This window comes from Strix aluco, chromosome 4 (assembly GCF_031877795.1).
Source record: "Strix aluco isolate bStrAlu1 chromosome 4, bStrAlu1.hap1, whole genome shotgun sequence".
Taxonomy (NCBI): Eukaryota; Metazoa; Chordata; class Aves; order Strigiformes; family Strigidae; genus Strix; species Strix aluco.
The window spans coordinates 124467799-124493455 of record NC_133934.1 but is presented as its reverse complement, the minus strand read 5'-3'; the positions used below and the strand labels follow the sequence as shown (position 1 = coordinate 124493455).

The following is a 25657-nucleotide window of genomic DNA, read 5'->3' as shown; positions in this document are numbered from 1 at the left end:
TACTGTAATTATTGGCAGTAACTGTAAAGCTGGAAAAGGATGATGAGTCTTAAGGGAAATGGTGTACTGTAGCCACAGGCAAAGGCCAATACTTCATACTCAGAGATCAATATAATTTGATTAATAGCTCAGATTCACTTAAATGCTTAGTGTGAAGCATTTTCATAATAATTGAACTGTTGCAGTGCTATAAATTTCTCTTATTTTCTCATTCCTGTGATTATTTGATTTTTACTTATCTCAGTTTTCTCTCTTGGCCTTCTTAGCAGGTGAATGGGCAAAACACAGGAGCAGATGAAGCAGGTGGTAACGGGAACTTCACCCTGTTGCCAGGACTGTTATGAACTGACATATAATATGGAATTAAATGAGAGTAATAAGCAGATTTGTAAGAATATTTTATTAAAGATACCGTATCAACGCACAGAATAAGCTTTAAAGATGATGAAAACTAACCTGGAATGTCTCCACTGATACTCTACATAGACTGCAAATAATTGCGAAGTTACAGAACAGTCACGGCCTGTTCTAGGTGTCCTACACTCAGTATACTGTTGAAGGCCTATCTTTAGGTGATGCTATAAACATATTTACCTCTCCCCTCTGCTTCGTGGTGGTCCTACCGCGAAGGTCCTTCCTGTTCTCTATGGAAAGGACATCCCATTTGCTATTCCATTTCCCAGCTATATTGTGCCTTCTCCCTGCGGAGTCCCCAGCGGTACCTGGCTTTGCCCAGATATTCACTGTCTTCCCCTTTGCTCCAGCACAGCCACTGGGACAGAAGTGTCGGCATTCCAGTACTGCACCGAAGGCGCTTAAAATGCCTATATTAATGTCTGAGGTGTTAGGTGTTAACAGAGCCAATGCCTTCACCATCTATACGCTGAAATGTCTGGGGCTATGCAATTAGGGGAAGCAACCACATTCAAAGATACCTGACCATCTTTTCTTGCATTTGTATAGCAACTTTATAAACTCAGAAAGAGTAAAGCAAGCACAGACACATGCCCTATACAAGCTGCAATACAGACAATATTTTACACACTTCATAACAACAGTAATGAAAATTATGCCAATTGTAAATAAAATTATAGACAGACTCTTCTTGAGGTAACAGTTATACTGAACAGTGAAACATCTTTTTATAGTCATGAGTAGAATTAGTAAGATGCGTAACTACAGCAGAATACAGATCAGCATGTTTAGCCTGCTTACATCTCAATCTGATCCGCTGTTGTCTGGGGGAAGTAAAAGAAATTAGTATTTTTTTTTTAATCCGTGCTGGCCCTAATTTGAAAGGTTTACTGCCTTGTTGCTTTATTTGGGTTAGGTTTTTTCCCCGGTTAATTGAGCTGGAAACATTAGGATTCCTAACACGCTCAAATCTGAACATGAATGCCTGATTCTGCTCTTCAGGTGAGCTTTCGCAAGGCTTAGATCCGCAACAAGGTGCACCCTGCGCCCCGTGAAGATTATTTCACATTTACTCATCTCCTTGTGGGTAAAAATTTTTCACCATTCCTGTAATGAGACCAGAGCACCGTTTCTTTACTCTCCACGTACAAGCACTGTGTTCCATGGAAGGTCCTCTTCAGCTTGCAAATGATGATCACGGCAGCGGGGGGAATCAGGTCAGCTGGATCTTTCCCACCATCCTGTCCTTCCTCAGGGACCCTCTGTCCTCAGTTTTTAAGATTTCTTTTCACCTTGTACTCCAGATTAATTTTGTTTTCTCTTTCTTAACAACACTTGATAGTTTAGCATTGTAACTGGCTGAAAACACGTAAGTTCGAGTTCACGAGTATACACTTCTAATTTTGAACTAAAAAATCTAAACAGTTTTTGACAGAAACTCTAAGATGCCTCAGTTCAGAAAAGGAGCACTCCAGCACGTGAATAGCAAGTTCTGCAAACTCATTTCAGTGCAGCCCTTAACACCTGGCATCTGCCTCTTTTGGCTCCCTGCTCCATGAAAGGAGACCAGATTTGGTTTTGACAGGTGTAAATAGTAGTCACAAGGAAGTAAGTTTTCTAATACAGAGACGAGTCCAAAACAACTTTCACTGCATGTTCTAATGTGACAGCTTTGGTGTCTTTTGCAACTGCTGCAGTATGTCAAAAAAGCAAAGGTGGTGCCAGTTCAGATCTGGCACACGCGGTTCTGAGATTTTATGAAATCTTTGGCCGACCAGCTCTTCCTCATGTCTTCTTCAAACCTGGTTCTCTCAGTTGTTCAGAAGCTTAGAAGTCCCTATTTCACTACTGCCATGCAGAAAAGAAATGCAAGAAAAACATTAAAAGTCAGAAGCCCACACGCCAGTACTGTATTTGCTAGCATGATGTGGTCCCTCCCACCTCACGATGGTGTGGTTTTGCTCTAAATACCCATCCTTCACTTATATTCAGAGCACCCACCACAGTCAGGAACTCTGTTTAAAACCCATACGCTTCCTTTCCTTTAACCCCTACCCCACCAGAACACAACCTTAAACAATGTTTTGACCTTGTTTCAGAAACTTTTGGTTGTTTCTTTCTCCTTTGCCTTCCATTTTCAAAACAGCTAAAGATTTGCTGAAGAAAAACATCACTTCCCAAGCCTCCCAGAAGTTATTTTTGATACTGTATGTGTTACTTTCCAGCCGTGGTTTATGCCTTGGCTTAGTGGATGCTCAAAAAATTGCACGAGTAGTATTTCCCCTCAGCCTGGGCTTCTCATAGCTTGGAACACCCCCACCCTGTAATACTTCTTACTGCTTCATATTTGCCTCTCTTTGGGTGGGGTTTTTTTTACTCCCCTTGCCTAACTCAGAGGTAACGGGTATATATTTGCTTAACCCCCTTCCCCAAATTCTTATTTTAGGTTAAATGCAGATAAAAGATGTAAATATTTACAGTTCCTGTAAGTCTCTTAGACCAAACTAATTTATGACAAATACGAGCAGCTTTGTATCTGATACGAACAGTCAAGAAATTGGAAACATGTGGACGTAACTTTTAAAGACAATCCTCAGGGATTTCTTTTCTTAGTACCCTGACATCTTCTTCTGGATATGTAAATCGCATTGTACAAAGTACACGATTGTCCCGCTTCTGGCTAATTTACACTTGGTGTTTCTATGCACACTATGGCAGCCCAGGACGGAGCGGTTGTGTCTACACTGCAGAGCAGGAAAGGCTTCAGGGCTGCAGGTGAAGCCAGGTTTATCCGCTGTCTGCGTTCCTTACCTGCTAGAGCATCCTCAAGGCCAGCTCAGGGCTGAATTTCCTGGCATGCCTTTGAGAGGAAAGCCTTGCGAGTGGTGCTCCACACTTCAGGGCGCGTTACAGGCTGCCCCGTGTGCCATGTGGCCAGGCCCTCGCAGCATGTGCCAGGCCCAGAACTGTCTGTATATTGTGTGTGCCCTCTGTGCCATGTCACACACCTGATGGTGGGCAAAAAAAGCAATCTGGGACAAATGGCTTTTACTTCCTGCCAGGAGGGCGATGTGAACGTGGGGAAACAGCTAACTGCAAAGTACTGCTCGTTCTGGCAGCAAGTCCAGGGGTCTGCCTAATACATTCTTCGAATCTGGGAAGGGAATTCATTGGACTGATGCTGTTATCTCAGAGTAGCTCTTGCTTGACTAGCTCCAAGGTCAGGAAATACCTTTTTTTGTTTGCAGACGAACAAAGGAGGACAAAAGGTATTCTAACTACACTATGCACGTGAATATTATCCTTCCCCAGGCAACATCAGTGCTTAACATTGCTGTTTATTAAGATGCTGGCCTGCATTTTACCATCAAAGATCTCTGTTATTTGCAGATCATACACAGCTCACGCGGCATGACCGAGCTGCTTCACACCACCACCCTCAACTACACCAACTATGCTGTGTGGGACCACCTCTGAGTGGGGGAAGGTGGGTTGCCTGTGAATATTAAATTACATTTTTCCGATGAGACTGCAAAAATACTGTTAATCAGTGCCAACTGTGGTGGTGTGGTGTACGTACAGAACTGTGAACACCAGAGAACTGCTGGCATTAGTAACAGCTTTTAGCCCACAGTACGCTAGATTAGAGGTGAAATGTTGTGCCCTCCTCCCAGACTCTAAAATCCTCTAGCTACCCTAAAAACACAAGTTGTTTTAGGAATGCACAGCTGCGAGAGGATCTGCTTCCCTCTTCCCACAGTAAACTCTGCTCAACTGGAGAAACCGTGGAGCTTTTAAAAGAGAAATGCGCGTGTTTCCAGGTAGCCACCAGATGGAGCTCATACCCCCCATCACACCAACCCGGGAACATCTGCAAAGTTAACGCACTTCAGAGATGGTACAAAGGATGCAGTTTCTTCCACTTCATAAAAGTCAGAGGAAGTCTGTGATTAGCTGGATGTTTACAAATAAAAGGAGGATCTGGAGATAGATCACAGATCACTCTCCAGATTTGGCATGGTAGCAGGTTCCTCTACTAATAGCATCTGCATGGGCTGGACTGTTAACATGAAGTGGTTGAACTTGGTGTACCTTATCATGTCTTAATAAAGTTTTTTTAATGCTTAGCACATTTATTAGAAGTCTGAAGATTCAGCCACCTAAAGGACCTGAAGAAACAGAAAAACAACACCCCTCAGCTAACAAGATCTTCAGGCTCCATTTAAAAGAGAAGCACCTGCTGGCTGCTTCTTCACCCTACTTTCTGCAGGGTAAAGGGAATCAAGAAGCAAAGATAAGCACTGTTCCAAAATCTGAAGGATGTAGTACTTCAAGCTTAGTAAACAGGAGCAGTAGCACTCAAAGCCTCTTCTCTAATGATCCAAGTAGCTTGGATGGTCCAATCATACCCTACTTTTTACTGAGAAGTCTATAGATCATCCAGGATCTCCATGACTTTGGCACCACCCCAATGACTGGGGAGAAAAGCAGATCTGAGATAAAAGATTGTGGCGTGTGAAATACACTGAGTTAATGTATGTGTGTTTTAAGGGACATCTTTGTTCTGACTCTGTGTAACAAACCAACATAGCTTGTGAGGTCTGGAAGGCCACAGACTATTCCTATGTTCATAGTAGTGCTCTGTTTGAAGCTAGTATTTCTATTTGGGGTCTAAGCCACACTGAACTTCATCAAATAAACATTCTCCAGAGGAAACTGCCTTTGAACTATTTAACTCTTTGCACAGCAAGCTAAAGCTGAAAGAACTGTAACAATTACTGCAAGATTTCTTGTGTCTTAATTGACTTATTTCTCAGTTTTTAAGTTACTCTTCCTTGGGACCTCTGTCTTTTCTGGCAGAACTCTCCATGTTAGGAACAGCCAGTAAAATCTAAGTGAAACCCAACCCCGTCTGAAAGCTGACTAGGTGGGGCTAATCCTCATACTTCCACGCATGCAGACAGTGCCAGTGTCATGTTTTACAGCGTATGTAAGTGTACACAAATTAATCTACCTGATAGCAGTGCAGCTCAGAGATCCGAGCTCTCTCCTGGGCTGTGGGACATACTGAGACAATTTGTCAATTCCAAGGGAACCTACCCTGTATTTCCTCCTTCTACAATACTACTGTATCTATCCTTTTCCTGAAGGAGGGATATTCTAGATTTCATCTCTTAAAATGTTTCCACTCTGTATAAATAATTAAATAACCAACAGCTAGAAACCGGAATCTCAGTAGTTTGGTAGTCCGGACTCTCTACCGGTAGGTACCAGTAGTAACCCTACAGGCAGGGAAGAAACAGAGGCACCATCTTTAGCATCCTGAATAAATGCTCTAACGATGACTTATGTAAAAGGAAGGAGCATAACCGATACCAGAAGTCTGGTGTATGTATTGCCAAAACCAAAAGTAATCTATGGTATTCAGCAAACTCTATTTTTAGTCAGCATATCTGCATTTCCACAAACTTTCATGGTCTTGGGGCTTTTGCCATGGAGAGAAGGACATTATATTATTTCTCCCATTCATTTTCTGGGGAGTCAGAAGCAGAAGTCCCTCTGGTGACCATCCCCAGTGTAGTGGGATGGTTACCTAAAAAAGGAAAGAATAGGTATTACTGAGTTGCGTAGTTTCAACTGAACATGTGAGAACTATTAAAAAAGGCAAGTTCTTAGCCCTAGTCATTGCTTTAAAACAGAAAGAAAGCACATCTTCCCATTTCAAAAAACAGAAGGCAAATAGAAGAGCCAAAAGGATGAATTTTTAAAATAGCAACCTTGTCATCAGGTGAAACGGGGGAGAAGAGATGGGGAAAGAGTGATTTTTGCATCTTTCATGTTGGCAACACTGCTGCTGCAGAGACCTTGGCAATTGCTGACACAGGTGGCACTTTGCCTGACAGACAGGTTGACAAACCAAGAATTTGCAGACAGCCCCGATTTCCAGTGGATTTCCCACAATCCACACAAGCTTCCAGGATTTGGAGGCCTTTAAGGCATGCTCTCTTCTCATTCCTGTCAGGAGTCTTGGGATGTCTACAGAACCACAAGACATGCTTATCTGAGATCATCTCTTATTTGCAACCAAAAAAAAATACACCCCAAAATCTCACTGATGCAAATCACAGCTGACTTTGAGTAAGAACAATAGCAGCATCAGGACTTCATCAGAGAGGGAAGTTCTTGAACAGCTCTGAAACAGAGACTTTTTTTTTTCTCCCATAGGAAATGCTAGATGCAGCATTGGTTTTGTGGTTGTAGCTGCAGGAAGATTTACTATAGTTTTAGTTTGCCAGAAGGCACAGGAAAGGATTAAACCTTTTTGTTTTCTTGTAAGAGAATCAGAGATACTGACCCCTTCTGAAATTCTGGGTTCTTGGGGTGAGGTGTGCCACGCTAGCTACACAGAACAAACAGTCAAAATCTGGCCTTGGACTGTCTGCTGATTTCTCATCTCGTAATTTTGTTAGGTTCCCTTGAATACATTAATATGAAACTTCCAAAACATTTTCAACTACTTTTGTATACAGAATGTGAACAAATTACTAAAACCAGTTTCTCTAAAGCATGATGCACAATATGGTTTTCCTATGATTTAAATAAAAAAACAAACCCTACAAGACATATGAGGCCAAAAATGACCCAAAGAAAGATCCAATAGCACTTCTTTTGTAAAGTTGGCACTGGTCATTCAAATACATGAAAAGGAACATGGGCTGTTTGCTTCAGGGCTGAATATTTGCAGTCATGATGAACTGACTCCCTAGTCATGAGCTCTGTTGCCCTGTAACAAATTAAGATTTGCCTTCTGCATGAAAAATTAAAATAAAATCACAATGAACTCCAGAATTTTAGAAGGAACTGTAAAAGTGGCAAAGACACTTAATTTATAAAATGTGTCCCGTTTTTTGGCATCTTCCCCCTTCAAAATCTCAGCCTACTAACATGTCTCAAGAATACACTGCATAGCAATATTTTAGAAATTTTTTTTGGAGAAAACACAAAAAACTGGTTTATAGCCGAGAACTACAGAAATGTCAGCTTTTAAAAACACGTTCCTAATTTTTATCCTTCAACAGACTTTATAAAGTCAAATTAGTCATGCTTCATCTTGTAGGTCTTTAAGTCTGTGACAAGCATCAAACTAAGTGAGAATTAGGGAAGCCAGAATATTTGATTTTTAACCCTTTCAGATTAGGAAGCACTTAAATGTCAGAAGCAGGTACACAGGGATAGTAACAGATACTGCCAGCATCTCCTTAACTTACATGAGGAATTATCCCAAGCTTTCAATATTAGACCAAAAATGAGATGGCCATCTCCCCTTATCGTGACACTCAGAAAAGCCCACGTTGTGAGCAGTGAGGGACACAGGGCAGCAGGAGAGCGGGGGCCCAGCTGTCGAGTGTGTGGGCAGCACAGCTGCATCTGGGCCCACAGCTGGAGGGCTCGAAGACCAGGGGAAGGTGGGAGCCATTCCTGGTGTTTGGCCAGACAAGGGGCCCAGCTCGTTCCTGGCCTTGGGCCAGGCCAACCACACGAACCCAGTGGTGCGGTGCACTACACAGTCTAAGAGAGTTCCAGAGCATATCTGAGGGTGAGCTGAATGCAGGAAGGTTTCCAGTTCTCATAAAGAGGGCAGATAGATAGCCTAGATGTGTCTCATTTGTATGTAAGAGGCTGGGCTGTCTTTTTTTCCTTATCAGGGAATAGGACATGAATGTAAGAGTTCAGCTTCCATGAGGATGGTTGGGGGAGACAGAAACAGAGTTAAGCTCCAGATGTGCTTTGAGTTCTGGCACACCTCGTTTAAGCAAATGAGCCCCCTCGCAGCCACTCATTTCTACACCCCCCCCCCCCCACGACACCCCTTCTATTGTGCTAGCACGACACCTGACACAGAGCCGGAGAGGGAAGCACAGGGGCGAACTGGTCCAGCCAAAAAAATAGCCCCACAGGGAAGAAAAAAAAAGACCGTTGTTTGATTCAGTTCATTGGGAAGCTACATAAATGTGTGCTTTTTGACCACGGAGAGGGTGGCACACATGGGATATGAGAGCTGAAACTAGGTGGGGAGGAGGAAGGGGCTGCCAGGGGTCAAGGTGGCACTGCCTTCAGAAGCAAACTCATGTCCCCACAAATAGCCAAGATACTCTCGATGCTTTAGCACTAGCGTGTTCAAATACAATAGTGTAGTCAAAGTATTCACTTTTATAACAACGCGTTTTTAATAAATTCTCCAGGGCAGTACATTTTCTGGTTTCAGCTTTGAATAAGATATATGCTGAATTGTATTTTTTCCATTAACTTAAAATATTAAACAGACAAGTCCCCTAATAAAAACATAAATTCTTAGAATTCTGTGATATTCTAATCTATTCAAATCATGATTCCTCCACAGACCTGTTGGCTACAAATATCATTATACACAAATGTAAATACTCTTTGAATTAACAAGTTGCCAATAAGCATTTACAAGTGTATTTATATATTAACATTTGAAACGTCTCCTCTGAAACTAAAAAAGAAGCTCAACAGCTTTTGTGATATTTTAAAGCTCATTACAGGTCTTCATCAATTCCCTCTTTTTAACTTGTAGTAAATCCTGAAAGCTAAGAGCTAGGCTGGCTACTTGTAAATTATTTTCAGGGTTGCAGCCCACACCACTGCCAAAATGAGGAAAACAACAGAACAGAGAGAGGTCCTTCAAAAATAAGAATAGCAAATAACTTAAAATATAAGTCAAAGCACCCCACAAGTCTTTTTCTTTCTGGCTATGCCTTGTGCAATGTGATACACTTAGACCTCAAAGGCCCTTAAGTGCTTTTACACTCTAACAGTCCATGTAGTGCAGTAAGGAGATGCAAAGGAACTATGTTATGATGACTGAGAAGTACAAATTTCTTAGAGGAAACAGAACTTTAAGTGAAGCATTATTGCTTCCCCTTCACTATCTTTCAAGTAACAGCAAGACTTCTAGGATATTGTAACTGCAACTGTTTTTTTTCCAGGTCTTTCGTTCTGTCTCCACAGTAATTTTATCACAGTAGGAGTGCTGCAACGCCATCATTTCACTCTCCTGCACATGTTGTCCCATCCTGGGGAGAACACCTCAGAAGTGACCAGCCTCAGCACCCACCCCTTCTTCCCCTTCACAGCAGCCAAATTCCTCCTGTGACGCCAGGCCTTTTCTTCAGTAGTCCCTGCTGCTCCCCTGTATGCTTTTATACATCACCATAAACACTCTCCCCATCCCCTTACAAGCCAGGCTGTCTTGTTTATGCCTTAGTACCTTCGATTTGTTCTCCTATACTCCCCTTAACCACTTTCCAGGCTACTTCAGTCATTCTGGTTTTCTCTGCCTACATACAAGTAGATCTGCTCTTAAGCTGCCCTGCAGTGCAATTCATGCTCTTTCTGAGCCTTAGTCTGGACATTCATACATGTGAGCTCCAAGGCACTCAGTTTTGTTTCACAAGAACAGGAAAAAACATTAATTCAAGTTCAATTGGAAAGATTTAACAACGTTTCCTATGAAAGGCTACTACAACACAGCCTATAATTGAAAAACAAAGGTATTCCAGGGTATTTATAAAGTCGATAGTACACATAAATACCATCATTCCCAGTTCCTCCATTTAACTTCTGTAGTGGGCAGATCTGCTTATACTAGGAAGTAACTTTTTTTCTGACATGTTTTTGGGTCAAGTTCAGACCAATACATTGTAAACAAGGGCTCCTGACCGTGAGCAGAAGTCTCCATAAATCACTTGTAGCCCTTCACTGTATTCAGGAATGATCTCTTAGTTCGCAGAGGTCACCTCCTTCTTTTCAACAACGTCTTTAATCTAGGCTTTGCTGTGCCACTGCAGTCCTTCCAGCATAGGGGCTGGCTGTACTTGGTACGCAATCCGTGCTCCGAGTCTGTGCCGTAGTGAGCTAATCACCCAGGCCGACAGCTCTCCCAGCCAAGCTGAGTCATTCTCACTCCGGTCTCACAGGCGTCTACAGGACATTTTATCCACTCCTCCAGCCGCCCCCTCCATGCCACCTTTGGGATTTGCTTCCCACTGCACAGCTCGAATCCTGCCCCCCCAGCCTTCGCCACTCCCTCCCACTCAGGATCTCCTCTCCCACTCAGCCTTCCTGCTCCCCCAGCACCACAAGACTCTTCTGCCAACTCCCCCAGTGCCCTCCAGTTCTCCCTCACTTCCCTTGGCTGCTTTTCCCAGTCCAGCCATAGCCGATACTGTAAGGGATAACCTGCAATGTCAGAGAACTGCTGTGTGCAGTGTATTAACTCCCACAACTCTTCCACTATAGCACCTAACTACTTCATGTCTAAGATGACCATTATAGTTAAATATTTTGTCCTCTGAAAGGTCTTATAATCACCTTAGTACTGATTCCAGTGCTAAAAAGTGTTAAAATACCCATCCTGCTTATTCTTCGAACTTTCACACACTGAGCTTCAGTTGGGGTTGGGATAGGGAATGTAGAATAAATCCTAAAAAGGGGGAAGCTCTGAATTAACTGAAATGCTGGAATGCATTCATGGCCATAGTCTTTTTGGCCCAAGTGTTATTCAGGTCTTGGCTGCCTTCAGTATCATACAAGAAAATACAGGACTGAGCAGTTACGGCAAAACGCTAAAGGCCCAAACTGCACCCGAAGCAGTCAGTGCCCGCGGAGCCACCTGCCAGCTCAGGACTGAGGTCTGGTGGTGGGGTAAGTCTTCTCCATCACTGCAGAAACACACACCAACCCAGAGAAATTCTAACGCACATTTAGAACTGAGTAAATGCAAGGCAACTCGTACTAATTTAAATTGTTATAGTGGAGATTGTGAACTGTATTCATTTCTGTAAATAGTCTAACTGTAAAGCTCAGTACCCCACGTAATCCCCAAGAAACAAGAAAGGATCAAAACTCAACTTTGACAGTGACAAGCACATGAAAGCCCTGGACTAGACCCTCAGCTCCTGGCTCCTATTCTCAACTTCACCACCGGCATGCAAGGTGATAGAATAGAATATTTCAGCTGGAAGGGACCTACAACGATCATCTAGTCCAACTGCCTTAATTGCTGATCTAAATCGCTTTCCTCCCTCCATGGCTCAGTGGGAAATAGCATTGCTACCCTCTTTGATAAAGTGAGGTCTGCTGGGAGAAAGTACTGCTAGATTTTATTTTTTAATGTTTTTCTCCACCAGTACATATTAGGATCCTTTTCTCCCCCCATCAAAAATCGTGCACTTAATAAACGTTTAGGCAGCTGGTGCAGAAGAGTCAAAGCCACTCGTTTTCTCAAAGGCCAAATTGCCTCACTGAATTGATGTCAGCTGGTTCTTAGTAGGATTTTAAAATTCAATTAAATTAAGAGACAAACTATGCAGATTAGGGCTATACTAGAATCAAAAAGGAATCTTAAAAGGCATAAAATATCTTTACATTTATTAAGCAAACTCTGCAGTCTTTTCTTGTTATATTCTTGTTGAAAAACAGAACATTCAGAAAGTATCATGAAAGCAAAAAACAAAAAAACTAAGGTTCACATGAGCCACACTCCCCCTTCCCCTCCCCGCCCAAGCAATGGCACTATCTTCACACCCATCCCACTTTTAACTTTCCAACACAAGCAGCAAGGCACCATTTACAGCTAGGCTGAAAAACGAGGTCTTCGATGCACATCGCCATTCTGCATTCCTAGCAACCCACCACAGCCACTCTTCCCTTGTATAGTAGGATAAGCAGGTTATATATACCCACGTAGGTACAGACAGTAAAAGAAAGGCCAACGTCAGTTGTGCAGTTCTGCTAGGACTTCAAGTCTGGAAAATGACCACTCTGCTGGGAACTCCTCGGTTATCCCGACAGCCATTAACTCCCTTGCCCTTTGCGCACATCAGTCCAAGTCTGCAAGGTTTAACTGAGCCTACGTGCTCTCACCCCTGGGATGCATGTTCCAACAAAGCCAAGAAGCAGAGGACCAGGACAGCCAGCTCTGCCCTTACAGCAGAGTCAGACAGCAAAAGATTATTTCTTGGCATTGTTCTTTTTTCATTTTGAAAATTAATTTGGGGGTTATGAACAATTATGCTTTTGCACATTAATCGCTGTGATCTAAAATTTTCACATGAAGAAACAACACATGGAAATATTAAAGCACTCATCTTACGGACATGGATCCGAGAACTGTTTAATAGCAGTCAGTGAAGGGGTAACATTGTGCTTTTAATCTACAGTTTAAAAATAATGATTTGTATATCTACTTAGTAAAACAATAAAATTAAGAACAGAAACTGATATTAGGAAACAGTGAAAATGTAATAATTAAACACATGATGCTTTTCAAAGCTATATACTTAATGAGCCTAAATAGACACCTATGGTTAGGAGGGTCTTAAAAAAAAATTAATAAAAAAAGAGACTTTTTTTTTTTTTCAATTTTTGTCTACTATTCTGTATGCCTTGCTTTGGTGTTCTCTCTGCTGCCAACTTAATGCTTTAACAGTATGTTTACACTTATGTTCTTTTCAAATGCTTGGCATTATAATGAGATCTCATATCTTTCCTCAAATTAAATTTTGCTCCACATACTCCACATGTATACAGATGAACATCCATGTGCTGCTCCAGTTGCTCATTATTTGGGAATATCTGAAAGCAGACCTGGCATATAGTCTCTCCAGCTGATAAGTGAGATATCATATGCCGTACATGGTCATGTTTTCGGAAGTTTCCTTGATCACAAATGGAACAGACATACCTGGCCATGCCTTTGTGCATATCATTGTGGAGCCTCAACTGGCGCTCTCTTAAGAACTGCTTCCCACATGTCTGACAAACAAACTGTTTTTCCTTGGTATGAACGGTATAGTGTTCCCGCAAGTGGCAACGCTGATAAAATCCTTTCCCACAAAGATTGCAGAAATGCTTACGTCTGTGATCCCTCTCGTTCTCTTCCATCATGGAGTTCTTGAACAGATCTTGCTCCAGGCAGTTTGACATATGTTCAACCACCAGGTTTTCAGTTTCAAAACGCTGACCGCAATTAGGGCATCGGAAAGGACAGGCAGAATGCTTGTATAACTGTTTTTTTTGAAGGCTGTTCATTTGGAAGTGACTGTCCCTGAAGTCCTCTAGCATCTCTGCAAACATCATGTCCCTTATTTCCGACTGCTCCTCGGGGTTTTCTTCTAAGTCCATTTTCTCCTCAGAATTTCTGATACCGTTCATGGTCAGATCCTGGGGTTCTCCACAGGTCTGCGCATGATCCTGTAACTGCTTGCCTTTGACCAGTATTTGACCACACTTGCCACAAGCACATATATTTTCTATGTGTTTGGATAAATAATGAGAGGACAAATCTTCCTCGGTGATTGTTAGCCCACAAAGTTCACAGGGAGCATTCTCCACATCTTCCTGCACTGAAGGAGCCTTCCTGTTAAGGTGCCGTGGACTTTTCAAACACTTTCTTTCATCCTCATCCATGGATAAACGGGGTTTTAAAGTCTTCCGAGCACCTCTCTTCTCTCTGATCTCTTCCTCAACATAGTATCTGTAAAGCGGCTCTTCCTGTTCATCATCTAGGTCGTCATTGTCAGAAGACTCATTGCAGTCTTTATCCGTCACCTTAATAATATTAAAATCCTTCAGCTCATCTGCAGGATTGTCCTCTGGTTCCATCTTGATGATAATCCTCTTCCTCTCAGAGGCTCTACTTCCTTCTTCACCTGATGTCTCGGAGGCAACCGTGCTGCTTTTTCTGCTTGTGATGTTTGACACAGGAGACGAAGAATCGTCCGCAGCTTGGCTCGAGTCCCCCTTATATTTTTCGGTTTGTGTGGAGATTATTTTAGTAGTAGAGTCCTTTTCATTAAAGTCTATTTTTTCAGCACCGTAGTACCTGGCACTTTGGTAGGAATGCCTGTTAGTGCACGTTAACACGTGCTCATCCAGTAGCTTTTCGCAGCTAAAACTAAACCCGCAGCTGTCGCAGGTGAAGCTTCTTCCAAAACGGCGCGAGTGGGACACGCGCTCTTTTGTGTGAGAGAATTTGGACGTGGTGCTTTTTTTGCAGACATCAAACAGTTGTTCGGGGAAGCTGCTTAGCTGCAAAGCTTCTTCATCAGGCTCTTTGTTATGGGATGTATTTACTGTTGAACTTGGCGGCTCCATGCCCCACCTGTTTGCTTCGCTGCCATTTCTAGCAAGTGTGTCTTCATACATTCTCACGCCAAATATCATTTTGCTATTCTGGGTGCTAGAAGCAGAAGATGAACATTTTAAACTAGATGAGTCTGTATCCTGTATATCTTCTAGACATTCAGGTACGTTATATAGCTGTAAATAGTTCATGGCCACTTTAAATTGCTCAAAATTGGCAGGGGCTGTCATAATTTTTCCTAAATACATGAACTGTAAAATAAGATCAAAGCATTCAGCACTAATCTTCATGTTGCTGAGATTCAGCTGGGCTGTAGTGTGTTGATGGTTCATAAAAAACATCCTAAAATAGGAGCTGCACGCAGCAAGGACTGCTTTATGTGCTTGAAAATAAATATCATCGATAGCGATACAGCAGTCGCACAGGAAGCCCCACTCTCTTTGGTTGTTTAGCTGCTGAAGGACATAGTTGCTGTGGCTGGTTCTTGCCATCTTGTACTTCAATTATAGCCCTGCATAAAGAAGAAGACATCTGTTAAATCACAAGCACAAAAACCTGCTTAAACGCAGGGAGGAACTGCAATCTTTTTCCTCTTTAGATCTTCCTATTCTCACACTGTTTGTGGTACAGCTTCCTGTCTGGAGATCTTTGCTGGTAACTACTTAGAAATACTGATGCCAGTGAAAACATCCATAATTCCATGTTCTCACCACTAGACTTACAAGACTAGTAAACTAATAAACATAACCACCACACATGTCAATCAGAGCAACGCTGCTAGAATGTAAATTAGCAAATATATCTCAAAGTCCTACAGCCAAGATTTTCAGATATAAATTCTGGATGCAGAACTTCAAAAACTTCACAGGGTAGACTTCTGTAAGATGGCCCCAGGACAACACCTATAGAAGGTAAGCTGACTGTAAGAAACCACTCTTCAGTCTCAACTTGCCTTTCTCACCTGTCAGTCCAACAGACATATGATGCAACACATACTGGAAACCAGGCCAGGCTCAAACTGGTCTCTCCCTCCTCGTTAAAGGAAACTCATAACATACATCAGTGGAGCATCCACACAGGCTGCATCTACACACTTTTTGCTCTTCAGGGCAGCTCAGGGACAGTCTCAACCTTATCTGCAAGGCGTCTTGCAAACCAGGAACCGCGAACTCAAACGCATTCTCAGAAGCCCAGGGCAGCCCGGCTGCGATGGCGCGTCCCACATACGAGCCTGCTGCAGCTGGTGACCAGACTGCTGCGCCACAGCCGCACGGACTGCAGCGAGGCAGGAAGTGGTGCACGCCGTGCCTCCAACTGCTCGCAAAACCACTCGTTCACAGCACTGTAATATAACCAAAACATGTAGACGGGAGACTGGACAAAGAAAAACTCAGCAATGGAGAACTGTGAAGGGACAGCAAGCCAGAGGTGGAGCCACAGTGAACTGAGGCCGTGACGAAGACAGGTCTGTGAGTGCTGAGGATTGCTGTAAGTGAAAGGACTAATTTGTCCTCAAGAGAAAAAGAGGAAGAAAACATACTAGTTTATGTTAGCAAAAACATCCAGAAGAAATGTATTGTACACAGGAGGTGTGCATTTGATTTACAGAAGATAAACTTAACCAAGCGTGGCCAGATCCAACAGCTAGTCACTACCCACTTTGGAGAATCTTTACTGATATACGTGGTCTGTACTAACTGCACAGGGAGGGGAGTGAGAAACCAAAAGAAGGTACAAAGAACGCCCTAATTGAAATGAAAAACCTCAAGCAATAATGAGCGTTCTTAACATTTTTCAAGGTTACTGCAAACAATGCAAATAAGAGATTTGTATAAAGTACAGGCTAGCAAACAACATATATTATATGGCATCACTCAATTAAATACATGGATTGGTTTACAACCATTCTTTCAACTGTCCAAAATTTAAACAAAATACACACAAAAATGCTCTCTGTTTCTTCTTATTCTTCTGACAGCTTACATCTCCTAGAGGCTGGAAACAGGTGGAGAAATTAAATTCCACAATTAGTGTTGAACTTACAAGTTGTAGGTGTTGCCTGGCTTGTTAAGTAGCAAACCTAACGTTAAGTCACCGTTCTTCATTCCACGAAGGACTGCCATGGAAGAAACATGTTCAAGCTCTTAAGAGAAAAACATGCTCACTGAGCCTGTTGCCAATTCATACAGCACTACATATGGATCACCACCAGCACAAGACCTTATCCAGCAACAGGAACCTTGGGATTTGGGTTGAACTACACTGACTATGAGCATCTGAATGGCAGCTGTTCCCCTCCCTCTCAACCCAATCCTCCAAACCCAAAACTCAAGGCGAGCACCCTGCCATAATAATTCTCTGACCACTCTGGCCCAGTGATGTCCACTGCAGAAATACAACTCATTGCACGGAATTAATTTAATGGATTTCTTAGTAACTCACAAAAGGGTGGCTCTGAAAGTAGGAGAGTCTCTGAAACAACTTCATGTCTTTTCTACAGAAGATTGATTATTGTCTGTCACTGGGTGAATTCAGATGTTTCTGTGAAAAACAGCAGAGCTCTCAACATAATAATAAAGGCACTTCATATTCTTCCAAGTGCTAACGTGTTTTGGATTTGAGGTAATTTATTAGATACTTGAATATAATTCAGTACACTGTGTCAAGTATTAAGAACAGCAGCTGCATAATGACAAAGACTTGACTTCAACTTCCACATTATAAGAGTGAAAACGAACAAGAAAGTGAGAAGATGCAGTCTCGGGCACCGCTGGCCTCTTGGTGTGAACTGCCAACAAGACAAGAAAAGGCTGAAGACAGCTGGTCTTAATCTCATCCTCATAAAGTGGCAAGTTTTTATTTTTTCATTTAAAAATTTTTGTATGCTAGAAGTACTCCATCACATCTTCCAATAGCAGAAGAGCAGTACAAGCAGCAAGCCTGTACTGAAAAACAAAGTCACAAACTATCTGAATGCACCTGCAGACGGGGGCATTTCCACACAGTGAGAATGATCCGGCAGCCACTGGAGTGACAGCATACAAACTCATCGTTTCTAGGTTTCCTTCTTCTTTGAAAGAAGGAAATATATTTCCCCTTTTGCAGGACAACTCTTGCAGAGCTTTCAGCACTGTCCCGATACACAACAATGATCCACTGGCAATGCCCACCTCCTCCTACCACCACTCTGGAAAAAAACAGCCCAAGCACAAGGTCACTTGACCTGGATGGCAAGATGCTCAGATACATACCTGGCCTCTGTTGTGGTAGTACTACACATAGGTATTAAAATAGAGAGTGTTTGAAGTTATTTATGTTAATGAAAGTACTGGCATCCTCCTCTGGATGCTGTATTAACCTGCTGTATGTAACTATACATTTACAGCTGCCAACACTTCCCACTATGTGTTGGGCTATTTAAAACTGACACATTTCAACCAGCAAAGGCAAAACGTTCCTTCTCAATTGTCTGCTTTGGACTGATCTAATTTTTTTCCCCTCCACAGAAAATTTCAGCCAAGACGCTTCCAAAAATGAGGCTAAGAAAAAGCTTTCATATATGTAGATTACTACTTTTTCTTTTAAAAATAAAAGTTTCTTTTCCAAAATCTTTGAAGAGAGACTTCATATGGGAGAAGTGCTATGTCTTGGATATGTTGTCATGATATACAAATCTGCCTGAATTTGGCCAAGCTATAAGCTTGAGGGGGAGAAGAAGATAAAAATTATCAGTTTGTTCACACTTAAGACTTTTGTTAGTTACTAAAATCTCAGATTACAGCCTTGCTGAGAACATTTCATCCTCCTGCAGCTCCTTTGTATGTAAGGGCCTGCCTGCACCATCCCACCTGGGGTGTAACCCCCCTTCCGTGCAGAGCTCTGCCACAGTTTTAAACTACAAGATATAAGGCAGAAATTTTTTACGATGAGGATGGTGAAACACTGGCACAAGTTGCTGAGAGAGGCAGTAGATGCCCCACCCCTGGAAACATTCAAGGTCAGGCTGGACAGGGCTCTGAGCAACCTGATCTAGTTGAAGATGTCCCTTCTCGTTGAATGGGTTTGGACTAGATGACCTTGAAAGGTCCCTTCCAACCCAAACCATTCTGTGATTCGATGTGCCACCTCCATAGAGTCACAAACTGCCAGCAGGGCTTGCCGGAGACTGCTCCACACCGCAACTTGCTGCTAGGTTTTAGCATCCCTCCCGGCAGCTGGATGGAAAAGACGCCTGGTTCTGGCTGATGAGAGCCAGACCCAGGAGTGGACTTAGTGAAAATGCAGGGAGACTGGGAACTGTAAGGGAGGGAAAACCTCTGGAAATCAGCAGGGAGAGGCAGGCTGAGAGTGGAGTGATGAGCCAAGAGCAGGGGACTGGGATTAGGAAACAGCAGCGGGAATTAAAAATGAGTGCAATGCAGGTCTAAATGGTGGAGGGAAGATGCTTGGGCAAGGGGCTAAGATGAGCCCTAGGAAGGGGCTAGGGCAGAAGGGGTAAAAACCAGACATGCTTTTGCTGGGGAATGGGTGGAAAACAATTAGAGCATTCACCCCATCAGAGCTGGAACTGAACCCTGAATTCCCAATTCTGCCATCCCTTTTCCATCAGCAAATATCACAGGCTTGCTGACAAACTCCTTCCCAACCCAAAATAATCATTTACCATTATTTTGTTACTTTAATTGCTAAAATGGCAAAGATCTGCATTCATCACCCATGTGGGTGGTTCAATGCTGCAAACTATTTTTGAAGTTTGCTTTGGAAAAAAAGCAGGCATTAGAATAAAAACAGGTCCTTTTTACAGAAAACCCAGCATTTCAAAGTTAAGTGTATACACAAGAAATGCCATAATTAATGCAGGATTAATTCAGCTGCCATTTATGTATATATTGTAGTAGTCCTCTAGCCCTCCTCTTACCAAAGGCTCCCTTCCTTACTCAGCGCATCCTCCAGATCTGTCCAGGGATGGATCTGAGCAGCAACAACACAAGATACCTGGCTTATTCGGCACAGCAGTTGGAAGATGTGAATGAAACCGGGGGTACAAGAAGGAGAATCTCACAGCAACAAACACTGCCGTGGAGAACAGCATCCCAACGCCATTAGTACCAGAATAGGTCATTTCAACCTGCTTTTTTTTTTTTTGGTATGTCCAATTTCTTCACAGAGGGAAACACAACCAACAGCAGCTGAAGCCAATGGGAGCTATCCTCTGCCTGCATTAATCATCTTGGGAAATTAAAACTCTATGCATGCAAGTTTGACAATCCAAAATTTTTAAGCATTTCTGATCCTCTCTGACTCTTTATGCTGTTTCATAAAGAGGAGAAGTAACAGCCACTTGCCCAAATGACTAGCACACCACCTTTGCAAAGCACCCAAATACTGTAGTCACAAATGTCACAGGGAAGTTGATGATGAACCCAAGTAACTCCGTCTTCAGCAATGATCAATTTGTACAGTAAACACAGCAACAGGCCACGCCATAAGCAATACTGAACGATGCAGAGGCATTCTGAAAAAATATGCTAGAATGGCATCTGATATGAAAAGTGAAGATACTTGAGTAGTAATTTCACTCTGATTTTCAAACTCAAAGTCTCCATATGCATTTTATGTTCCTAGTAAATGGTTATTTTTACACTGCCATGCTTTGATTCAAGCTGTTTGTCTGCCATCAGATTTTTTCTTTTGAGTCACCGCTCACGTACTATTACTATTCAGTCATTACCACGAAAGGTAAGTTGCACTATTACATGAACCAAATACGTTGTTTATAACTCTGCTAACAAGATTTACTATAGCTCCACGCTTTTTGTCATTTCCTCACATTTAACATTTTCTGAGATGTTTTAAAACTAAAGAAGTAAAAACAGTCCTCAAGCAAAGAACTGGTAAAGTTCTTTTGCTAAGTTCTCTGTCTTTAAAAAAGACGTACCACAAGGTTCAGAATTTAGGAGCCTTTTGGCTCCTAAAATTAGTAGGTGGTTTTCAAAACCCAGCATTTCCACTGCTGAGCAGGCAAAAACGGAGCGCTTACACGCTTAGTTACTGGCTGCTTTTCTTTGGAAACCAAGAGCAGGCTGGACAAAAGTACAATAAATGAGTGGAGAATTTGGTGCTAATAGAAAACGAGACTGGAAAACCTCAGGAAAACAACACCCAGTTATCCAATGAAACAAGCAGTAGAAAGCAAATTCCCGATCACAGTCTGACACTGTGTCCCACCCTGGCACAAGGTCCCAAGAACTCTCTTCCCTAAAGGGTTATTTTGCCTCTGTGGGTCAGTTGCACCAAAGAATCTGGATTCCTTAATGACAGCACCTAGATGCCCAGGAGAAAATCCTACATGACGTGTCTAAGTTCCATGCATGATGCCTGAGAAGCTTAGGCTTTCAGCTAGTGCATTAACCATACAGCTTTTATCTAGACATACTCAAGAAGCAGCCACTGAGATTGCTCTGGTACTGTAGAGTCCAAGAAGGTGCCTCAGTTTATACGATCGCTGCAAAAACAGCAAAGAACTTGGGGCCAGGTGACCACCATCCACCTCAACAGCAGATAGGGATATACAATGCAGTTTGCATGGCAAGCACAGTCTTGATCACAAATTAAAACAATTATGGGAATTCCATGTACTGCCAGGGAAAATCTAATTAAGCTCCATTATTCAGGCTACAAAAGACTGAAGATATAATTTATCATCCTCCCATAGCCCTTCCAGTCAGCTACCTTCAGGAGTGCTAGTTGTGAAGCCATTTCCAATGGTGTAGATACTCATCTTCAGACACATCCTGATGGCTGAATCAACTCATTTTAAACAGACTTGTGGCCAACGTATAGAAACAAGTTTCAGCTGACACCTGGGCTAGATCTGAACCGGGGAAAGGTAAGATGCTCCAAAGCCCCCAGCCACGAGCTGTCGGAGCCACTCGATCCCCCCCTCAGCAGGCAGTTCTCCGCTGATTCAGCACCCATGTCCGCAAATGAGAAACAGCCATCACATCACAATTTAGCACATTACAATTCTCAGCTGCTAACTGAGAATTAGGTAAGATGTATTACATGTTCTTAGGTAAGAACACTCCTTGAAAGACAAGGAATAAGGTGTCAGAAAAGCAGGAGTGAATAAATTAAGAAAACGGAGTTTGCACTAATGCCCCATCTGAACTTCAAACAACTTTAGATCAGTTCTATGGAGTAAAAGTACTAGAGAGAGCTTTTAAAGTAACTTGCTAGCCACAAAGGATTACTCTAGAAAATCACAGTTGTCTTTTATCTTACACCTTTAAAGTTGTAAAAAGTTGTTGGGCGACATGGTAGTGATATGTTTAAAAGAAACAATTAGTGGGGAAAAAAATTATGACACTCCATTTATGCCTTGTAGCAGAAAGATGAGCCTTTTTTATCTAGGCTCTCCGAGTTATCCTAACTTTCAACTTCAAGAGGCATCTTGGTAGTTTAGCCATCTCTTGAGACCCTCAAATGAAGATACACGTGCCTTCCAGGAAAGCATCCCTGGCTAAATACAAGTCGTACTTTGGTGTAAGAACTTGCTGGATGCACATGAATGAAGCACAGCAACTTGTGACACGCAGGTCAGACTACAGATTTTGTTGACTGACTCTGGTTTTAAATGCTTCACATTTTACTTGCAGCACATTAAAAAAAAAAAAAAAAAGCCACTAAGGTCTCCATCCAATGAAACAGGTTTAATATGGGGGAAAAAAGCAACAGCCAGCTAATTCTAGAGAGTTTTGCAATGGCACAACATGCACAAAGAGAAAATTACCAGACTAATTGGAGGATATAAATGGTCTTCATGCAAATTATGTCAGCTGTTGTGCCCACACGCTGTGTCCGCAGCAGAACTCTTTGGGTGACGGTGTTTACCGTGCCCCAGCAGATGCAGGGCAGGATAACCCAACCGCTGGGGAACCACTGGTCAGACTGAAAAATGCACATGGGGCTTCTCACGCTACATGCATGTGAGGTCGGGAAGGACTCTAGTGAGAGGTCCAGCTGTAACAACTAAGAGAAAGGACACCAGGATTTTTATCAGGAAACCTTCATTCTCTCAATTCTGAGCAGCGATTTTGTTTCCATACAGCAGACAAGTAACTACTAAGGCTTTGTCTATTCCAGACTTTCAGGGCTCTCCACTGTCAGCAACAATGGAAATCTGTGAAAGAAACAATTACCCTTACACATTCAAGTAAGAAAGCATCTAAAAAACCCAAATCACTGGTTGATATGAGCACTCCCAACGTAATTGCTGCAAATTCCTGTGCCAGTGACAACACCACGTGAAGAAAAGACTTGTGCAAGCAGAGCTGAAGCATCTGTTAAGTCTGTGATCTTATTCCACACAAAACTTTCCGGCTACCAGGAAGAAGGGGCTTCTATTACTTCTCCAAGCTTCCCACGCAGCACCAACCCACGTCTTCATTACCTACATCCTCCTAAAGCCACCCCCCTCCATGCAACTCTCCCCCCCCCCCCTCCCGGCCGGGTGCCTGCCGGTTCCCTGCTACCTCAAAGAGCAGCAGAGTGCAACTAACGCCACTTGTTAGTCCTCAGGTTTTCTGGCCAGTCACCCAAAAATCTCTCCACAAGCTTGTCAACTCGCTCTGCTGCTGCCTAGGAAAATCTCTGCCAGAGCTCCAACCGTTCACGTTTGGCCGGTTTTCCCCACGGCCATATGGTCTCAATGCCTCTCCCCCGCTCGCCATGAAAGCTTAAGTTGTAATTCGGTAAAAATGAGAAGCCCGCATCCCCCCTGCTCAGGGCTGCTGTGTGGGTTTTTCCAAGAGCTGTAATGAGGAATGTTAAACAAACACCTTTAATTAAAGGAATGTTTGTTTAATGTAATTAAATGCCTAAGGAACACCACACTGTTGCAGCCCCAGATAGTTTTGCAGTATGTGCTGTACCTTGCGATACTCTAGTGCAAGGAAACTAATGCAAGCAAATGACATAATCTGGCAGTAAATACCCAAATATTAAACAGCATCCAACCCATGCCTACGTGTCAAGAGGAACCGGCACTGCTCCATCAGCCGACAGATAGGCCAAACTTGAGAACGAGAGTTACAAAAAATCCTGAAAACCAGAAAGGAATAAAACCCCCACCCCAAACCCCCAGCGTTTTCAGTCCCCTTTCCTCTACTCTTTTTACTACCTTTCTATCCGAGAAGAAAAGAGTCCTTTGAGGAACGAGACTTTCGACACCGCTCCCAGAGCAACACAGGGCTTGTTTTTATGTGACAAAACTATTCCCTTTCCTTTCCAGCCGCCTCCGAGGCGATCCTGTGCGCTGCCAGCCCCGAGTGAAACCCAAGTCTCCTGCCTGGCAGGGTGGAGCATTCCCTCCAGGCTGCAGCTCGGTTCTTCGCTGAACTACTGCAACTCGCTCGAAGTTTTGGGGTTTGTTGTTTGGAAAGAAAAGCAAAAAGAAAGAGGAGGCAGCGCTGGGATCCGCCGGCCCGCTGGCGGGGGCACGGGGCTAGGCGGCGGTAACGGCACTGGAGATATTCAACGTGACTCCGAGCCCCGGAGTAAGGAGGGCAGCGCCGTGCCCTTCCCCGGCTCCCGCCTCTGCTCCCGCCTAGGCCGCTTCTCCGTCCCCAGGCCGGCGCCCCGCCGCAGCATCCCCCGCTCCCGCAGGGCCCCGCCGCCGGCCGCCGCGCCCGCCTCCCTCCCCCGCCCGCCCCGCAGGTGGACCGCGGCCCCCGCGCAGCGCCGCGGGAGAACCGCGCCGGACCGGCGCCGCCGCTCAGCCCCCGCGCAGCCCGGGCGGCGCCGCGCCGGGCCGGGCCAGGCCGCCGGGCCGCAAGGTCACGGCGGCGGGGCCGCTCGCCAGGGACCAGCGGCGGCTGGAAAGCCCCTACCTGGCAGCGCCGCTCCCCCGCCCCCCCCGCGCCACTATGGCGGGCCACGCCGGGCCATGCCGCGGCCGCCGCCGCTCGGCACTTCCCACCTCCCGCCGCCGGCGGAGCTGCGGCCGCCTCCCGCCTCCCCCCGCCCCTCTCCCCAGCGCCCGGAGGGGCGCACGGCCCCGCTTACCCGCGGCGCGGGGAGAGGCGGCGGCCCGCCGAGGGGGAGCTGCCCGCGCCGCTGCCGCTCCCGCTCCCGCTGCTGCTGCTGCCGCCGCGGCTGCAACAAAGGACTTCCGCCCCGCCGCGCCTGCTGCTGCCGCAGCGCCGGCTCCGCCGCGACCGCACGGAGCCGGACCCCTCCCCTCGGCGGCCGGCGGCTCCCGGCCCCGCCGCTGCCAGCGCTGCTGCGCCGCCGCCAATGCCGGGGCCCGGCGGGCGGCTCCCTGCCGCGCTCCCCTCTCCTCCCATGCCGCCGGGGAGGCGGCGGGGCCCGCCGCGGCGCGGCCCGGGCTGGCGCTGCCGGCGCCCCCCGCCCCATGTGCCGCAAGCCCGGCCCCTCCGCTGCGCACCCCCCCCACCCCGGCAGTGGGACCCTCGCCGCGGGGCCGGCGGGGAATCGCCCCTTCCCCGCGGGGCAGCGCTCGCCCCGCACCACGGAGTCTTGTCTCCGCTCCTTTTCCCCCTCAGACCAGCCGTGACCGGCGGTGACGGGGACGTCGCGGTTACCCACGCGGATGTCCAGCGTTTGAGTTCCGTGCCCGCGGCCTGACGGCCTCCTGCGTGTGACAGTTCAGTTGCGAGTTGCAAGGAAAACAACGGCAAATCGCATGAGAAAGTCTTTCCTTCTTTCCCTGCGATTTCACACGTTAATATCACCGCCTTCCCTCTCGGAGTTTTCCGAGGATGCAGGGGAGCACAGGGGATGGCAGCCGCTGCCACACTGCATCACAGATCCCAAGGACAGCACTTTTTTTTCATCTTTCTAGGAGTTTTCCCAGGCCCTCTTCCCATCACTCTCTGGACCTCTCCTATCTAGCAACACCCAGCTCCTCTTGAACTGGCCCCTGTGAGCAAACGGGATTTCCTGAAGCTGCGGGTGGCCCCCCTGCTACCTGCCACGGGGCTGCGAGAAAACATAAGCCAGGTCAGGCTTTCCTCCCGGTCTTGCCAATTGACTTTTCCACCCCCAAAGTGA

General features: G+C 44.8%; 1 protein-coding gene across 6 annotated transcripts; it reads right to left on the bottom strand.

The window, feature by feature from the left end:
- Positions 1–380: 380 nt before the first annotated feature.
- Positions 381–25211, bottom strand: ZBTB1 (zinc finger and BTB domain containing 1). 6 transcript variants are annotated; one of them, XM_074820975.1, is made up of 3 exons: positions 24650–24795; positions 13184–15095; positions 381–2262 (listed from the first exon to the last, which is right to left on the bottom strand). In XM_074820975.1, exons 2-3 carry the CDS (start codon positions 15073–15075, stop codon positions 2226–2228), a joined length of 1929 nt encoding a protein of 642 aa, XP_074677076.1. In that variant the 5' UTR covers positions 15076–15095; positions 24650–24795; the 3' UTR covers positions 381–2225. The 6 variants fall into 6 exon arrangements, with proteins under 6 accessions (XP_074677076.1, XP_074677071.1, XP_074677074.1 ...); XM_074820970.1 differs by lacking the exons at positions 381–2262; positions 24650–24795 and adding exons at positions 22377–22766; positions 23766–24260 and having other exon boundaries at positions 12598–15095; XM_074820973.1 differs by lacking the exons at positions 381–2262; positions 24650–24795 and adding exons at positions 15546–17125; positions 23766–24260 and having other exon boundaries at positions 12598–15095.
- Positions 25212–25657: the final 446 nt, after the last annotated feature.

Excerpts from the sequence above, each read along its gene's own strand:
- ZBTB1 (XM_074820974.1), bottom strand. The coding sequence starts at position 15,075 with ATGGCAAGAACCAGCCACAGCAACTATGTCCTTCAGCAGCTAAACAAC.